The sequence below is a fragment of the Ricinus communis genome, chromosome 7 (assembly GCF_019578655.1).
Source record: "Ricinus communis isolate WT05 ecotype wild-type chromosome 7, ASM1957865v1, whole genome shotgun sequence".
NCBI lineage: Eukaryota > Viridiplantae > Streptophyta > Magnoliopsida > Malpighiales > Euphorbiaceae > Ricinus > Ricinus communis.
Window position 1 is genome coordinate 8,064,677 of NC_063262.1, and position 18,357 is coordinate 8,083,033.

Below are 18,357 nucleotides of genomic sequence, written 5' to 3' on the forward strand. Positions count from 1 at the left end.
TGATAAACTTTCCATTTATGAGAATAAAAATTGAATTCCGAAATTAAAATTTGGAGTCCAATTAAGCATTATGCCAACTTGCATAGGCAAGCTGCAATTTAGATTGCTAATGACTTCAATTATTTTCGCTGATAGTGATGGATTTTTACTGAAGGCATGCGGAGATCAAATTGAGTATGACGAGAGTTGAATTTTGGAAATTATGATAAGGTGATGTTACTTTAATTTGCTGCGTCAACTTTAACATATGTTTATGGCATTTTCAATTAGACCATCTTTTGCAAATTTGCTTAAAATATAAAATCTGAAACCTATAAATATTAGAAAGTCAATGAGAAACCCTCAAAATTATGGCAATAAAGATGATGCTGGACTAGAATCTGAACTTTCTTTTTAGTAATCCCACGTCTCTACTGTTAATTATTATGTTTTTTGAAAACGTCTCAATGTTATTAATAATATTAATTATTATTTCTTTATTAATATTTATTATAGTTTTACATTATCAAAATGCAACGCTTATGATTCCTAAGAGACGTTTAATAAAAAATAAGAATATGAAAAGGTCACTAATGATATTGGATTTAATTTTATTAATTGGATATTTAGAAAATATATATTTGCAAATTGGTTTTAAACCGAATTAAAATCTTAAATTATTACTTTTATTTTTCACTGGAAGTTCGCAAATGCGAGTCTTTTTCTTATAGCTCAAAAATACTTATGGTTGACTACCTTTATATATAATGGAGACTTTAAAATTTATATTGTCATATTATAAAAAGACAATAAGGATAAAATTAAATAAAAAATACCATGTTGAAGGATAGTTTTATACTTGAAGGATAAATATATTTTATATTACTGTGCATTTTACTTTTTTAACAGTTGTCAAATACGTACTATATTTTATATATGGTAAATAGTAATATATAATATATTTTTTAATAAAATAAATATTTTTAAGGTGATTTAACATTTGAATAGACACTTTTGATCACAATAAATTACTAAAAATATAATTTTTAGCAAAATATGATAAATTTATAAACTGTAAAATGCATTATTAAATGACACATTAATTATAGAATTATATTTTAATAATAGTTCATATTACATATATCTAAAATCATATTAAAAGATGAGAAAAGTGTGAAAAATAAAATACATTTCTTCTATAAAGAATTAGATTTTGTTAATGCTAAATTTGCCGGAAAGAACTTACATTTGAATTATAACTACCATTAACTGAAAGGCTAATCCCATTATACCCGAATAGATCCTAAAGCAACTCAAATATAAGAAAGAATCCCAAAGATACATCAAATAACAACAAAGTAACTTTAAAGTTGTAAAATTAATCGAACAAGATACTACTGGAACAATCAATCATAGTTCTCCAGGCGAAAATGAGAAAGGCCAAGGTGTTGGAAGCATCATCGGATAAAACACGAGTTGTATAAGGCATACCAATTAACTTCCAAACTTACTTATGGCAAATCCTATTTTTTCGCGTAATAGATCCCAAACTTCAACATACGTTATTGACTAAGTGAAGATGACTTAAAAGTTGTCAGCACAATAGGAAAGACACATGTATTAGAAGGGAAAATAGCCAGGTGAAGATGTCATAATAGCAATTATAGCCAAGCAACAAAGTCCATATTTCTTGATAGAGTATTTTTTTGCCATGATATCAACAGTCTGATTAGTTTCACTGAGTGTATGAATGACAAAGAATGCTGTAATTGTTGCTAAGACCTAATTTTGAACAAAATGTCTCAGTGTTTCCAAGGGTCTGCACACACTCACCATTAACCCATCCAACAACAATTTTTGAATCTGATTCCATATAAATATTACTAGAAAAAAGGTTACCATTTTGGACAGTGAGCTCAAACGCTTTACAAATTGCATGTACTTCAACATTGTTAGTCCTTGATACCGATAGGACAAGAATTCATCCGCATTCCTTAATACTCCTCCTCCAATACTTGCTATGCCTGGCTTACTAAGTGAAGAGCCGTCAACGTTCCATTTTAACTCGTTAGCTAAAAGGGGCAACCATTGCAAGGCATGCCTGATTGAACAAACGGAGCACCATCTCTTTAAAGAAAGTGAAGAGGTCATTATTTCATTAACCAATAATGAAAAATAAAATACATGCAACTATCTCGATAAAAGAAAATCTATATTTTAAGTGTAAAAAAAGTCAAAACACATGGTAGCTTTTTTTTTTTTTTTAACTTTGTTGTATAAATAAACAGAACTAATAATTTTTTCTTTTAATTTTATGGTATAAATAATAACATTTGATTTATAGAATCTCTAGAAATCAATAATATATTTTACTTCCGTCCTATATATATAATGTTTTAGTATTTTTTAATACATAAAATACAAGCTACACTATAATTGTTGCTCTTTAATAACCAGTAAATTAATATTTCGATATACTTGTAGCCTAGCTCAAGTGGTAAGTGCATTTGTTATTCGGAGTGAGAAGTAAGTGGCAAGAGCGTTTGCTCTTAAGTTTGAAAGGTCTTAGATTTGAGTCCTCTCAGCTGCATTAGATGAGTTTTCATCTTTTGTGGCGAGTGTAAGAAATTGACTATTCTATGTTGTATAGTCCATGACCCATTGGTCTCTTTTTTTGGGGCTTTCCCCTCCATGATATAAAAAAAAAATTAATCTTTTGATAAAGTAATATTACCATCATGCATGCTATTCATGATTGTAAGTTTGCCTAACAGATTTGGCGCCAGTCTATCCCTTCTTCTTAGTTATGCAATTTCCATAAGCAGGAAGGTAAAGCTTGGATTATTAGAGATCTTTCCAATAACACAATTATTTTGTAATGGCAAGTTTAAATGGAGCTTGCTTTTTGGAGTGGTGGCTTGACAACTGTGGTTTTGGCGAAAAAGTTGATAGTTAATACTATCATCGAGGATCCTATTCAAATAATCCTCACAAGTTATGGAGAGATTAAATTGTCGCATGAGAAGTGCAGATTACTGAGGTATAGAGGTATTCAACCTAATCGTGTTTTTAGTTAGTGCCCTCCCTGTGAAGGCAAAGTAAAATTGAATATTGATGGTTGCTTATATTAGGATTAAAAGGTGAGCAGTTGCAAGGAGGGTGCTTCGAGATTGGAGAGAAAATTGGCTTATGGGATTCACGAATTTTATTGAGAGCTATTCTCCCCTTGATGCTGAGTTATGGGGTATCTTGTTAGGGCTTAATATGGCTTGGTGTAATGGTCATAGAAGAATTTTTCTTAAGATCGACTCTCCATTAAGTATGGAGTTTATGTATGATAGTAGAGCTATTTATGGTTCAACTAGAGAGATTGTGTGAAGGGATCCAAAAACTTCTTTCACAGGAATGGGATGTCGGTTGCGTTATATCCATCGTGAAGCTAATGAATGTGGACATTTGATGACAAAATCTGTTATGGGTCATGATGTTGGTTTCAGATTATATTTAAGCCCCCTAGAGAGCTTCTGCTATTAGGATTTTAATTTCTGCTAGGTGAGCTTACATATTTAATAACAGTTATAATAACATCTGCATTATTTAGTTCGTGATTTCTTCAAGGATAAGTGTGCTAATCTCGTTTTTTTTCTTAGTTTTTCTTCTTGTGCCTGCCCCTTTCCTAAAAAAAAAGAACTAATTATAAAGGAGAAAGGCCATAACTAAAAACTACAGGAGGATCCTGATGATGCATTTTGCACGCCTATCCATTAAATTATAAAAAAACTATTTTTTATTTTTTAAATTAAAATACGTGTATGTTCTATAATACATTTTATCTTTCTTTATATTTAACTTTTATTATAGAAAAAGAAAAAATATAACTTTTAAAAAAATAATAAAATAGTTTCAAGAGTTAATTTTTTATTTATTTTTTTAATATATATTTTAATTTTTTACACGTGAGATTTTTATTTTGACATAAATATTTGAATTTAACACATATAATTCAAACTTAAATTGTAATTTTATAATTTATTTATCAATAAATAAATATTTTCATTAAATATTAATTTTAATCTTAAAAGTAATATATTAATAATATATCAACTAATAAATAATTTTCTAATTAGATAATGATACTAATTTTATTTTAAAAAATAACATATTAATTATATTTTAATATCATATTAACCAATAAATTAATTTCTAAATTAACTAATAATTCTAATTCTAAAAAATAACATCTTAAATTATATTTTTAATATTATATTTATTAATAAATTAATTTTTAATTACATAATAATGTTTTAAGCTAAAAATGGTTATATGAATTATATTTAGTATTAATTTATATAATACTAAAATTAAATAATAAATATTAATAATTTTTAATATAATAATATTAATATTTAATTTTAATATTTTAATAATTAATATAGTATTAAATTTATTAAATTCTTAATTTTATGTTATTGCATAATAAAAACTTTAAAACATATTTAAAGATTTACTATTATTTTTTAAATATTATAATTAATATTAAATTATATTATCAATTTAATTTTATAATCAAAATAATAATTACATGCGTGCAATACATAAATAAATAAGTAGTTAAATTTAAAAAATAAAATCATAATTTTTAAGAAATTTTAGAAGTAATAATGAATTAAGAAATCTCTTTAAATTCTAATATTTTAGATATATTTCATATAATGTAATAAAAAAACATATGATTTAAAAGCTTGTTTGTAACGCTCTCTACTTAAAATATTTTTTCAGGTATAACATATTTGTACCGTATCTAACGGTCTAAGCGTAACACACATGAACAGAATTCCACACGCTTGACCAATTTATAACCAACAAACGCTAGTTCATAGAGAACAATTGTCAACCAACATACAAGGGTGCAATCCCAAACGGCGGCTCAAAGACTCCTCCTGTACACTGTAAGCGCACAATAGCACAGTCCGCCAGGTCAGCAAACCGGTTTAATCCTTACTCTTCTGACACGTGTCAGTTGACCGAACCCATCTTATTGTGGCTCGCTCGAGCCTAGCAGGTCCTCGGTGCACCACACGGTTCAGGTTCGCTCTCTTCCTCGTCTTTTGGAAAATTAATAAAAAGGGGAAAAGAAAAAAAATTAAAAAGAAAACAAAACGAAGTTGGAATTGTCCAATTGAGTCCACACTCCTTCTCCCCCCCTCTCTCTCCCTCTAAAATTTACATTTCTAAAAAAGAACACCTTCTCTCTCTAAAAAGAGCTCTCTTTTAATAAATGGCATTTAAAACAACCCTAATATCAGCTCGCCGCCTTTCTTATTTCGAGTAAAAAGACCTTAACTGCTGAATCACCTGTAAGGTTTCACTTCTTTTTCTTTTCCTAATTTGGTGATTGCACCATTTATTTATATACGCGCATAATTTTTTTTTTCGAGACTTCATTCTGATTTTGTGTTTTAGATTGATTTTGAAGTCAATTGCTTCTCTTTATTTGGTCGCTCAGAAATTTGAGGAAGTGTGTGGAAATTTCAAGTCCTTTCTAATTCCCAAGTAATAGAAGAATTTGAGATTTTAGCTTTGATTGTGGGTTATGGACTTTGATTAAATATTTGCTTTGGAAATTAATGAATGAAAATTGGGGATTTATGTAGTTTATTATGGAACTGTTATTGTTTTGTACGTTCCTTATGAATAAATGGTTTGTGTAGATTGCTATTGAATTCAAGTTGTGAGTATTGCAAAAAACTTTGAAGTTATCAAGAGTAAGGAAGGATGTGGGATGGCTTGGGGTTTCAGAGTTTAGCAAGTATTTATTATCATCATTTTTCTAACTAAAATCATACTTTGGAGGGATTACTAAAGGATTTGAATTTTCAAAATTTTTTAGTGGGTTTGTCTTTTATTGGGCGTGTTCTGGTGTGTCTCCTTAGTGGAAATGGCAGATGATGGTATCAGGGTTGGTGGTGGAATTTCAGCTGGTTTGGCTGTTATATTGAATGGTGAGGATGGGAAGGAGAGTTCGTCTAAAACCCGTCTTGTTTCGTATTGTGATGATTTTGGTAACCAGCCTGTGGAGCGAGCTCTTGAGTATGTTTTTGGTCTACCCAATAAATTGCTCAGTCCATTGACTGCTTCTGTTGACAATAATTTAGTTCGATCTATCATTAAGAATGAGTTCCAGAAGGTTCATGTGAAATCTGATACTTTGGGTAGTGATAGGGATGGAATTTGTATTTTCGATAATGGCTGTCGACCTCATAAAGTTGGGCTTGAAGAATTAAGCATTTGTGGTGATATTAGAATCATTAAGCCACCTTTTGTTCTAGAGAGTTTAGCAATGTTCAGCAGTACCAGGGCTAATGTTTGCGTTTGGGAAGGCAAATGGATGTATGAAGTTATATTAGCAACTTCTGGTGTGCAACAGCTTGGATGGGCAACTGTTTCTTGCCCTTTCACTGACCATAAGGGTGTAGGTGATGCTGATGATTCTTATGCATTTGATGGGAAGAGAGTTAGAAAGTGGAACAAGGACGCTGAGCCATATGGCCAATCATGGGTTGTTGGTGATGTCATTGGGTGTTGTATTGATCTGGATCAGGATAAGATATTGTTCTATAGAAATGGTGTATCTCTTGGAGTTGCTTTTTGTGGTATACGCAAGATGGGACCTGGATTTGGGTATCACCCTGCAATATCTCTCTCTCAAGGCGAAAGGTGCGAATTAAATTTCGGAGGTCGGCCCTTTAAATACCCCATTCAGGGCTTTCTTCCGCTTCAAGAACCTCCTGCTGTAAATCTTTTGGCTACTGAGTTGCTCCGAGCCTTGTCTAGGTTGTCAGAGATGTATTGTATGGAGAGGGCTGATAGTTCTATAGTTGGGAAGTTTAGAAGATTGAAGAGATTTGTTTCACTTGAGGAACTGTTTTATCCTGTTTGTCGGGGGATATGTGAGGAATTATTCTTTCTACTTGACTCAGATGCAGGGCGGACTGAGTATGTAGCATGGGGTCCGCTTCTTTCATTCATGATGGAGATCTTCAGAGTTCAACCACCACATGGCTATTCGAGTTTGGATAGATTTATTGATATCCTTCTAGAGTTTCAGGAATCGCATCTGATGTTTGAGTGTGTCATTAATGCCCTTTCATGTGGCTGCAAAACAACATCCTTGGTGTTAACTGAATGCCCATACTCAGGTTCTTATACTTATCTTGCGTTGGCATGCTATATTTTAAGACGTGAAGAATTAATGGGTCTCTGGTGGAAGTTGCCAGATTTTGAATTCTTGTTTGAAGGTTTTCTATCACAAAAGAGCCTTAACAAGCAGGATCTTCACTGCTTGATGCCTTCTGTTTGGTGGCCTGGTTCATGCGAAGATATTTCCTATGAATCTAGCATGTTGTTGACGACTACAGCTTTATCTGAAGCTGTCAGCAAGGTACACACTATTGCGGATCAATGATATTTGCAGTCAGGTCTCTACATCTTGATTCTTTTGCTGTTGCATTTTTGAAGATTGTAATATGATGATTATAAAGAATCTCATTCAGAGTGAAGTCACAGGGACATTTATCAAAACTATATGGTTAGTGGGGATTTATATGGGTGAAAATCTTTCACAAGCCATTTGACAAGCTAGTCTGATATTGTTCTTTCATTGCTGTAATGTTTTTAATTGCATGTCTAATTATCTTCTATCAGAATGTAAGAGTTGACCCATTCATTTAAACTATACATATTGTTGGATAGAGGCACAGCAAAAGAGAAGTCTTTTAGTCTAATTGAAATGTTCTTAGTTTGACCTCGCGTTAAGATTTACTTTGCTTAAATGAATGAAATATTAATGAATAAGCTTATGGCTATTTACTAATGAAACCTTATTTTACATTTCTTGGGCGATGTGTTCTTTTTTTACTTTTTTCTTTTCTTTTCTTTTCTTTTTTTACTTTTCTCATAATGTACAATTGTTAATTTTATGTCTTCATTAAATTAGTACCTGTTGATACTTAAGCATAGTACTCATTCTCTCCCATTCGTCTTTCTTGAATTATTTAATCGTGGGACTTGGTTGAAGAGGGAACTTCTGGAATGTGATGTGACCTTTATGGTTAAACATTTGTGCATGTAATACACATTTAGATGGGAACTCATGGTTAACAGTTCTTCCATCTGTTTTAGCAAATATACATTGTTTTTATCAACTTGAAAGTGCTTCATCTTTTCTAGTGATTCATTCTGTTGTAAAGTTATTATAACTATTTTGCTCAAGAATTTCCTGAATTTCTAGTCCTGTATTGTTATTGCTGTGGGCAATATTATTTGAACTTAATTTTTTCCATTAGATGCTGAATTTTTGTTTGTATACTGATCAATGCCCGATAATACCTTCTCTCTTTCTTGTAGATTGAGGAGAAGCATAGGGACCTGTGTCTTCTGGTCATACAGTTTGTACCACCTACGACACCTCCTCAGTTACCTGGTTCAGTTTTTAGGACATTTCTACAAAATCTTCTATTGAAGAAGAGAGGTGCAGATCGCAATGTACCACCTCCTGGAGTTTCAAGCAACTCTGTTCTTGTTTCTTTGTACACAGTCATACTTCATTTTCTGTCGGAAGGATTTGCTATGAGGGACATTTGTGGCTGGTTGAAGAGCTGTGAAACAAATAATTATGATGTTGGATTTCTTCATAGAGGTGGTGAGCAGAGTTTCCCTGTAGATTTGTTTCTGAAAAATGATTCATATCGAACTGACATTTCTAGGCTCGGGGGATCATTTAGTCATCTATCGAAATCTCATCCTGTATATGATCAGGAAGTTGAAGCAGTCCGGTGGGAAGAAGGCTGTATGGATGATGAAGAAATCCGAGTAACTCATAAAACTATACAGAAACCCTGTTGTTGCTCAAGTTATGATGTTGAATTGTCAAAAATGTCGAAGCATCAAACTAGATACATATCCAAAGGTTCTCGTGTCCATTGTACCCCTATTCCAGAGAGGTCTACTCATGTTGCTGCAGAATGCAGCGCAGGAAGTTTGAATGATGAGATTGCTGACAAGCCTAGTACTAGTGATCAATCAGAATCGGAGTTCGGATATCACCCAATGAGGGATATGAGAATTGTGCCAAGAGAGAGTAATATGTCTTCAGATACGCTTAGAGAAGAAGAACTTTTAGATACTTTGCTATTGCTGTATCACATAGGTGTTGCACCGAATTTTAAACAGGTAAGAGAAGCTTTGAACAGATATATATCTCTGAAAAGAAAGTAAGAATTTGTTTTAAAAGAAAGCATAGGTTGTTTTTGCTATTTATTTTCTTTATATTGTTGGTTTATTTACCTAGTATCTGCTTTGGTTTATACTATTAGTAATAATTTAGTCATATATCAAGATCACACTATCTATTTTTTTATTGTGTCGATCATCTTTTACTATAATTGAGTGTGCTGCTAAGTTATGAATCTTATTTACTGTTTAACTTTGACTTTTCCTCATAGTAATGTATATTCTGAAGTGACTACTGGTTAAGCTAGACCTAAGACATGAATGATGTTCGTTGAAGTAGCAGAAAAACTCCTATTTTCTAGGCACATGCTGTTTATAGGGTATTAATTTGAGAATAAGATGGAAAAAAATTGTGTAGGTAGCCTTTACTAATTTTCCAGTAAGATTCAACTTTGAGTCAATGTGAATTAGAGTTTCAACTTATCCTAGAAATTTGCTGTCAAATAAATTGCATTCTTACTGAATAGTTCAATGATTTAGTGTCGCCGCATCTATTAGTTTAATGATTTGATGTCACTGCACCTGTCTTTCTCTCTATGTTGTTTTATTTTTTCTTTTTTAATATTGTAAGGATCTAAAATAATTATTTGATTGTAGGCATCGTACTACATGTCTCATCAGTCACAATCTATATCACTTCTGGATGAAACTGATAAGCAAATAAGAGAAAGAGGCTGTAGTGAACAATTACGGCGTTTGAAGGAAGTTCGTAATGATTATCGAGAAGAAGTAATTGATTGTGTCAGACATTGTGCATGGTATGGGATTCGGAAGATAGCTTTTGAAGTCCTATTTCTCTTTGATTTCTTGGTCTTGATCTGCACATGATACTAACTACTAACTCTTTTTATGCCTTGATGCCTTTCTCTCCTTTTCTTTTTTGTTTTCATCAAAGCAAGAAATAGTATTTTCATGTATTATCATGATATGTATTATTTTGGCACATTTTCTATATTTTATGAATGCTCTTTGATTCCTTGCAATTCGTACGCACTTCTAGTTTCTCTGCTATCTCTTTGAATTCTAATTCTGATATTTGTGTGCTCCTGAAATTTATAATTACTTCTGTCATTCTTTTTATCTGCTGCATTACCTTTTTTGTGTTTGCAACTTTTTCTTTTAATTTTTTTTCAATTGAGGGCTGCTATAAAAATTTCTTCTATTACTGATTATTGATATAGTAGAGTACTTTATCTGTTCTGCATAATTAATTAGATTGAAGTTATTCATGTTAGCTGTTTTCATTGCAAACATGACCTTAGTTGGTTCTTCCTTACATTTTGTTGATCATTGTGTTATGTGTTACAGGTATCGTATCTCCCTATTCTCTCGTTGGAAGCAAAGAGGGATGTATGCGACGTGCATGTGGATAGTCCAACTGGTTCTCGTTCTTAGCAAAGTGGATTCTTTATTCATTTATATTCCCGAATTTTATCTTGAAACTCTGGTAAATAATTGTTTCTTGAAACCACTGGCTATGATAATAATGTATTAGTGAACATAACAGCACTTGCCTATCTCAAGTAGCTTTATTATTTATAGATATAAGTTGCCTATGTGATATATTGTAGCCTTAGCTTTTAGTGTGTTTTATTTTACTTGCATCGCATTTGTTGATAGTCTCTTTCAATATCATTGTAATATTTTCTATTATTTCGTGGTGTTGCTGCTAATAGTTTTACATCTGTGCTCGGCTTAATTTCTATAGTCAAAAGTACTATTTTTATCTTTATTTTTTTTTGTCTTTAAAATATCATGGTTTTTCTTACTGAAGCTGCAGGCTTGTATTTAATCCTAGTATGAAATGTCAGAACTTTTTCTTTTGGTCGATACCTTTAAAGTATCTGTGCTATTTGTGAGCTTTAAACATTATTCTTTATATTCTAGTTAACTATTCTATCCATTTGTGACAGAAGATTTGTAACTTATACAATTGTTGCTGATTTCTTTTAAGTATGAGATAGAGATTCTCTCTCTATAGCTCTAGTTGTTCTATGGTAATTGGTGCTGTTTTGACACATAGCCACATTTTAAAATTCCAGTGCCGTGCTCTTGTGTGGATCGCTTATGAATGTCCCTTCTCTGCCCCATCCCCCTCTTCACTGCAATATTAACTTACAATTTCAGCTGTTATTCAATTCATTTTTTATGCTGTCACAGGTTGACTGTTTCCATGTGTTAAGAAAGAGTGATCCTCCATTTGTTCCTCCGGCAATATTTATCAAGCAAGGACTTGCTTCATTTGTAAGTCGTCCTTGCAAATCTTCTTTTTATTGTTTTTTTTTTCCATTCACCTTACTATTTATCTAATATAATTTTATTTTATTTCGTCACAAAAAAAAAGTTCTACTGAAGTGTCTGTAATTAGTCTAAATGTTTAGCACAGCTGAATAACCTGTTATTTTAATTTATTTTTTTTACCTATGTTATTCTCCTACTATTGCATGAGAAACAGAAGGGTAAAATGAAGGCAAATCTGAAACATATTAATGTGGAAGTAGATCTATTCCTGGAACATCAATTCAAACTTGCAGCTTTAGCTAATTGACTCAGGAATTTTTCAGTTATTCAACTGTTTCTCTTACACCAGGGAGCTTATTAAACAATTGGTACTCCTGAATAATCATGCCTCCTAAGTCTCCTTTACACTATGTTTGGTGCACTAAATGTGCGAAGGAAAAGAAAGGAAATTAAAAGAGGGAAACGAAGAGGAAAGAAAAGAAATGAGATGGAAATTCCTTTCTATTGTTTGGATGTGTTATTAAGAAGGAAGGGAACTTAATTTTTACTATTAACACCCTTTTAGATGACTTTTGTCTTTTCCTACAAAAGGATAAAATTATAAATTTGAGTTTGGTTAAATCTATTTTCCTTATTTTCCTCCCAAAATGAGAGGAATAAGAAGTGGCTTTAATTGAATTTGGGAATTCTAATTTCCTTTGGTTTCCTTTCCATTTCTTTCCCTTTCTTAACATTCAAACAAAGGAAAGCAAAGCATTATAGAGTGACATTTGAGCCACTGTCAATGTCCTCTTCCCTTTTAATTTTCATTGGACAATAATTTAATAACAGTTATTGTATTTTATATAACTCCAGAATGTTTATGCAATTTGACAATTGTTAGTAGAAAATAGGCATGTCATTCTGAAATTCAATAGTTGTTGTCTAACATGTATGTGATCTGGTAATTTCTGCCCACCTGAAAGTAAGCTTTGATCAGAAAGTAGAATGCAGCCAATGGATTAAAATCATTGATTTATTTTCTTACTTGTTGATTAGGTCACTTTTGTAGTTAGCCACTTCAATGATCCAAGGATATTAAGTGCAGATCTCAGGGATCTTCTTCTCCAATCTATTTCAGTCCTAGTACAGTATAAGGAATATTTGGCTGCTTTTGAGAGCAATGAAGCAGCTATACAGAGAATGCCAAAAGCATTACTGTCAGCATTTGATAACAGATCTTGGATTCCAGTCACCAACATCCTTTTGCGGTTGTGCAAAGGTTCTCGCTTTGGTTCTTCAAAACATGGAGAATCATCATCATCATCCTCTGTTGTTTTCCAGGTGAAATGAAATTTTTTTTTTTTTTTTTTACTTAATTTTCTTCTCAGTAACTTGGGACTATAAATTTTAACTTGTTTGGGCCTTTTAATTTATGTAGAACTTGTTACGGGAAGCTTGCATTAATGATGGTGAATTGTTCTCAGCCTTCCTGAATCGCCTATTTAATACACTTAGCTGGACAATGACTGAATTCTCCGTTTCAATTCGAGAGATGCAAGAAAAATACCAGGTACTAATGATGTTGTCCCTTCTTGAACATAATTTTGCTAACTAAACAGTCAATTTATAAATCCTTTTTTTGTGGGAAAAAGTTTTTTTTATTGTTAATTGGTGTTTTATGTGATAACCATGGTGTAATTAGAAAGTTTGTTCATGTGCATGTTCTTTTTGCATTTCATGAGGTATGTGCTGAACATAGTTATTGAAGGCGCAAGGTGCACAAAGGCGCAAAGGATTCTTGAGCTTAGGCGCAAGGAGCAAGGCGCAGGCACAAGCGCGCACCTTACACACACAAGGCACAAAAATAAAAAAGACATTAAGAAAAAAAGAAAGTACTAGTACTCAAAACACACAGTGATGGCAAAAAGCACACATAAAACTTGACAATAAAGGTTTCTAGATCAAAAACACATAAGCTTCCTAATCCTAGAAATACTGAAGTAGAAGTTCTTAAAACACTTGTCAAAGTGCAATTTATCCTCATCGACATCAATATTGTCTTTGTCGGCATCATCAAATACAAGTTGACCACTTCCAATTTTCTCGTCTAATATTCTCCATCATCTTCTTCAAAATCAATTTCTTCCTCATCTCTAAGCCTAAAGAGTTTGACAGAGTAACAACTTATTTTTTCTCTATAATATATGAAATAAGTAAAAACAGCTTATGTAGAGAAAGGAGAAGAAGAAAAGAAGATTAACAAAGAGAGAGAGGATTCAAGAAGATGAGAAAAAATGATTACATACGTTGAGTTTTGGAAGAGATCAGTTCTTTGTCTTGAGCAGTTGGAGATGGGCTTCTTTGTATTCACACTTGAGCAGGTGGAAATTGGAAGAGATCTTGTCTTGAGCAGTTTGTCGAAGTAGAATACTTTGTTTTAAACGGCTGCCCTAAATCTTTTTTTTTTTACCTTCTTTTCTTTTTCTTTTATTTGTTTTCTTTTAATCATTTTTGTCACATTGCCTGCCTTTGTCTGGCTAAGGTGCAAGGGCATGCGCCTGGTGTGCCTTACGCCTCAGGCGCGCCTTTAATAACTATGGTGTTGAACTGCAAAGAAGTTTCTTTTGCATGGTGGAAAAGGATTACTGTGCGAGGACGTGAACGCATCCAGTTGTTGGAATATAGAAGAGGGTTTTAATTTTTTTTTCTTAGACCAGCTAGGCTTTGTAGTTAAACAATTCTCCTTAGTAAAGAAAAAGGCTTGACATCTAACATCCTGATGGTTTTTCCATGATGCTTATGGACTTAGTTCACTCGTCAGCTTTTGTTTCATTCTTTATGTCTATGGTTATAATGCTTAACTGATTCAGATTTTCAAGATCATCAAAGCTATTGGAGGGAAAAAATAATAATCTAATGACAAATCAGACTTAAAAGTGGGGATAGAATCTGAAAATCTCTATTCTGTATTGTATAGTGTGTGTACGGGGGAGAGCTCTAAAAGTTCTTACATATTGACTGGTGTGGAAATGTAAATAGGAACCTTACCTGGTATATTATGTATATATTCATGCAAGCTTGCATTTTTGTATGTGACATTGGTTACTTTTCTTGGTTATCTTGACTGCATATTGATGGAAGTTGCTTGTCTCACTTCTGTGCGTTATATGTGTGGTTGACTCAGTATTATTGGAAATGCAGACTCAATTATGGCAGTTAATAACCATCTAATTGGGTAGAACCTTTTTTTCTGGGTCTTTTCTTCTCTCCTTTTTGACTTAATTTTGATCTTTTCCTTATTGATCATTTTCTGTAGGTACTGGAGTTCCAACAAAGAAAATGCTGTGTCATATTCGATCTCTCATGCAACCTTGCAAGGCTTTTGGAGTTTTGTACTCGTGAGATTCCTCAAGCATTCCTATCAGGGGCTGATACAAACCTCCGGAGGTTAACTGAATTAATTGTCTTCATTCTTAGTCACATAACTTCGGCAGCAGATTCTGAATTTTTTGACTTGTGAGTTCCTGTGCTAATGAACTGAACTAATGTTTGTCCTTTCCTCATGTCCGTTTCTCTTTTTCTGTATTGCCATTTCATTATATAGGATACAATGCATAAGTGAAGATGAAACTTTGTACTTGACTTCCTGCGGAAGTTGCATATAAGGAGATTGGTGTTAACAGTAGTCTTACATTTTCAAGTCATTTCTGGTTTATTTGTCACATGGCGTAATTTTTATCTTCCAGAGATGTTTGTAATGTGGGAGATTGGCATTTGCAGCAGTACTGTTGTTGGGAAATGTCATACTCTTCTTTTGTGTATATTCTGAAGGCTAATGGCACTTGTACATCTGAAATTTCTAAAATTTAATTAACTAAAGCTTTATGTATGCTATAAATGTAGCAATTAAGTTGTCATTATCATATGTTTCAACTTGTATCCTTCCTTACAGTATGACACTGAATTTACAGGTCACTTAGACGACATGGTCAATCATTGGAAAAAGTAAATCGTGGTATGATATTAGCACCTCTTGTGGGAGTCATTTTGAATTTGTTGGATGCAAGTGTGGAGATGGAATGTGGAGAGCAGAATGATGTTGTGGGTGTTTTTGCAAGCATGGACTGTCCTGATACAATGCACTGTGGATTCCAGTATCTCTTGGAATACAACTGGGTTAGTTTTCTTGGCTTTGTTCTCTTTTTTATGTCCATGCTCATGCATATAGAACTATATATACTGTAGATAACCATCGACTTAAACTTCATACTTTGTGCTGTGGGGTGCATGATTGGCCAGCAGCTTGAAGTGGATTCCATCTCATTTCAAGTCCTTTTTGCTTAGGGGACATTTCTAGTTCTCTTTTCTTAGTCTTTTGTTCTTATCTTGAAACATAAATAATGCAGTTCATATGCTTTAACTTCTGTGGTCTATTGAGTTAAGGTTTACTAGACGCGTTCGCGCAATATTATGTGTATGATTTCTTATTCCTGATTCCATTTTGACTCAAAAATTTGATGACGATGGGATATTGTTATTCTGGCTAGTAGATGTGTGATTTGCAAAACTATGGAAATTTCTCTATATTATTGGATTCCTTACCAGCTGAATAGGATTTTTGGGTCTTGGATTTTGGTTGTTCTGGTATCAATTCGGTGCTGTCCCATTGGAGGAGGTACCTGAAGGATCACAGTATAGCTATTCAGAGGTGGTGAAGGAACTTGGGAGAATGATTGTCTGATATAGTTCACTTAGGGTGAGGGGCAGAGTATTTTATTGACATGGAAAGAATCCTAGGTATAAGTTGAGAGGTTTTGTTTTCTCTTGTTTAGCACTTGTTTACAGGAAGCTCTGCTTTCACTATCTTTGTGGCACTAATATGAATGGTATGTCATCTTGCTGATAAAACGAGAAAGAAAAATGCAATTATTTCATGAATTTGAAGAGCACAAGGATGATCCTCGTGGATGAGAATTGAACAGTACTGGGAAGAGGCATCTGCTACCTTTACCTTCTGCGTACTTGTTAAAGATCTCCATTTCTGTCCTGTTGGCCCTTTAACTGAAGAAGCGACCTTAGCCCAGCAGTACGCTGACATCCTTGATCACATCATGCTGGCTGTTGGAGATATGTAGGTTGATTATCGGCCAAGATGGGGTAAGAGTGGGTGATCAAACAACAAATTATAATTTAAGCGGGGGAAAACATGTGTAAATGAAAAGTTTTCACCTTTCAACTCAAGTTTCTCTCTAGCCTTGAATTTTGAACTTTTTACTTTTTGTTAATGCATGTTTTACTAGATGCAAGCCCTAATCTTGGATTTTGCTTTTTTTATTGTTTCTGTAATGCATGTAAATCAGCTTGTTAGATTAGATCCTATTGTTTATGGCTGTGACCAGTCTTTTTTTTTTTTTTTTTGCCGTGTCACCATTTTACCAGGCAGGATCCTTCAGGGGGGAAGCTTATCTTGGAAAGCTGGTTCAGCTTGAGAATTTCTTGAGCCTCCTTGTCAGCAGAATTGAGTTGGAACAAACTGAAATGATGAGATGCGGAGGAGAAACAGATGGTGATGATAGCATCTGCTGCATTTGTTATACTTGTGAAGCGGATGCACAGTTTGCCCCTTGTTCCCATAGGTCTTGCTATGGTTGCATAACAAGACATCTCTTAAATTGCCATAGATGTTTCTTTTGCAATGCAACAGTCTTGGAGGTTATCAAGGTTGGCGAAAAAAGCACATAAGATTTGTTTTCTCCTATTCTTGGTTGCCTGGAATTTCTTGCTTTCAGGCGGTTTTAACGTGAGCTGTTGAATGCTCTGACATTCTGGTCTTCTGGTCTGTGTCATGGAACCTGAGCTGATCACTAACTTGTCAATGCTTGTGGGTGGGCTCATATATCCTTTAGCTTCGTGAACAAATGGAGCAGAAGCTGAAAAGAAAATGGAAAACAAAAAACAAGAAAGGAAAAAAAGAAAAGAAAAGAGGTGATAATATTAATTACTAATTAATGAAGGATACTGCAATAAGAAGTATTGTTATATGTCTGCTATGTATAGGGGGGGTTTGGAAGGTGAAGGTGAAGTTCGGATGGGAGTTAGAAAAGAGTACGATTCTCATAGGGCTAATTAAGAATTTTGTAGGGTAAAATTGAGGGCATTATTCTGTAAATATGAGATGTAAATGGCATTACAAATCTGTTGGACTCTCTTTCTCTTTCTAATGTATTATTCATGGTATTAATTTTGAGCAAAGCTAAAATTTCTGTGTATTTTCTCTAGTTAACTAGCTAGTCCAATTTGCCAGATAGCCAGGTGCATTGAAAATGTATGCCCATGGAATGCAACACGCTTAGGTGTAGTTTACTTTTGCAATTTTATGTGTAATTATTCTTTCCAACAGGAATGATATGAAATATCATTAAGATTGAGAATCAGTTACGTCTCATTACTTTTGCAATTTTTATATATTTCAATGTGTATAATTTTATTTATTTTTTGTTTTTTGCTTAAAATTCGAATCTGATTAAGTGGGAAAACTATAAATTTTAATGTTTATTTTTAAGTAGTCTTATTTTATAAAGTTGCAGTAAAATATAGGCTAAATATATAAGCAGCATTGTACTTATTATGTTTTTGCAATTGGCTCTTAAACTAAATTTTGATTCAATTGAATTCTTCAACTCCAACGTATATTTTGTAAAATGGTTGAAAAACGCGTTATGGGATTATTTTATTATTATTTGTAATAATTTATTAATAAAAAAATTAAATACATCAATTTTGTGAAAAGAAAGAATAAAAGAAATTACTCAACTTACTCAAACGCATTGTTTCAGTAATAGGGATATCAGAAAATCAAATTCA

The 18,357-nt window shown here is 33.0% G+C and overlaps 1 protein-coding gene across 4 annotated transcripts; it reads left to right on the forward strand.

The window, feature by feature from the left end:
* The first annotated feature begins 4,892 nt into the window (after nt 1–4,892).
* LOC8274917 (E3 ubiquitin-protein ligase RKP) lies at nt 4,893–17,938 on the forward strand. Of its 4 annotated transcripts, none has more exons than XM_015725061.3 (11): nt 4,910–5,336; nt 5,443–7,420; nt 8,386–9,210; nt 9,868–10,028; nt 10,579–10,717; nt 11,431–11,514; nt 12,550–12,834; nt 12,932–13,063; nt 14,810–15,009; nt 15,465–15,669; nt 16,933–17,938. In XM_015725061.3, exons 2-11 carry the CDS (start codon nt 5,918–5,920, stop codon nt 17,233–17,235), a joined length of 3,837 nt encoding a protein of 1,278 aa, XP_015580547.2. In that variant the 5' UTR covers nt 4,910–5,336; nt 5,443–5,917; the 3' UTR covers nt 17,236–17,938. The 4 variants fall into 4 exon arrangements, with proteins under 4 accessions (XP_048233422.1, XP_015580547.2, XP_015580548.2 ...); XM_015725062.3 differs by having other exon boundaries at nt 5,691–7,420; XM_048377463.1 differs by having other exon boundaries at nt 4,910–7,420.
* Nucleotides 17,939–18,357: the final 419 nt, after the last annotated feature.

What these genes read in the sequence shown, in the direction of transcription:
- LOC8274917 (XM_048377463.1), top strand. Translation starts at nt 5,918, where the DNA reads ATGGCAGATGATGGTATCAGGGTTGGTGGTGGAATTTCAGCTGGTTTG. An exon ending in TATCTGAAGCTGTCAGCAAG is followed by an intron (nt 7,421 to 8,385) that starts GTACACACTATT and finishes TCTTTCTTGTAG; the next exon opens with ATTGAGGAGAAGCATAGGGA. An exon ending in TTGCACCGAATTTTAAACAG is followed by an intron (nt 9,211 to 9,867) that starts GTAAGAGAAGCT and finishes ATTTGATTGTAG; the next exon opens with GCATCGTACTACATGTCTCA.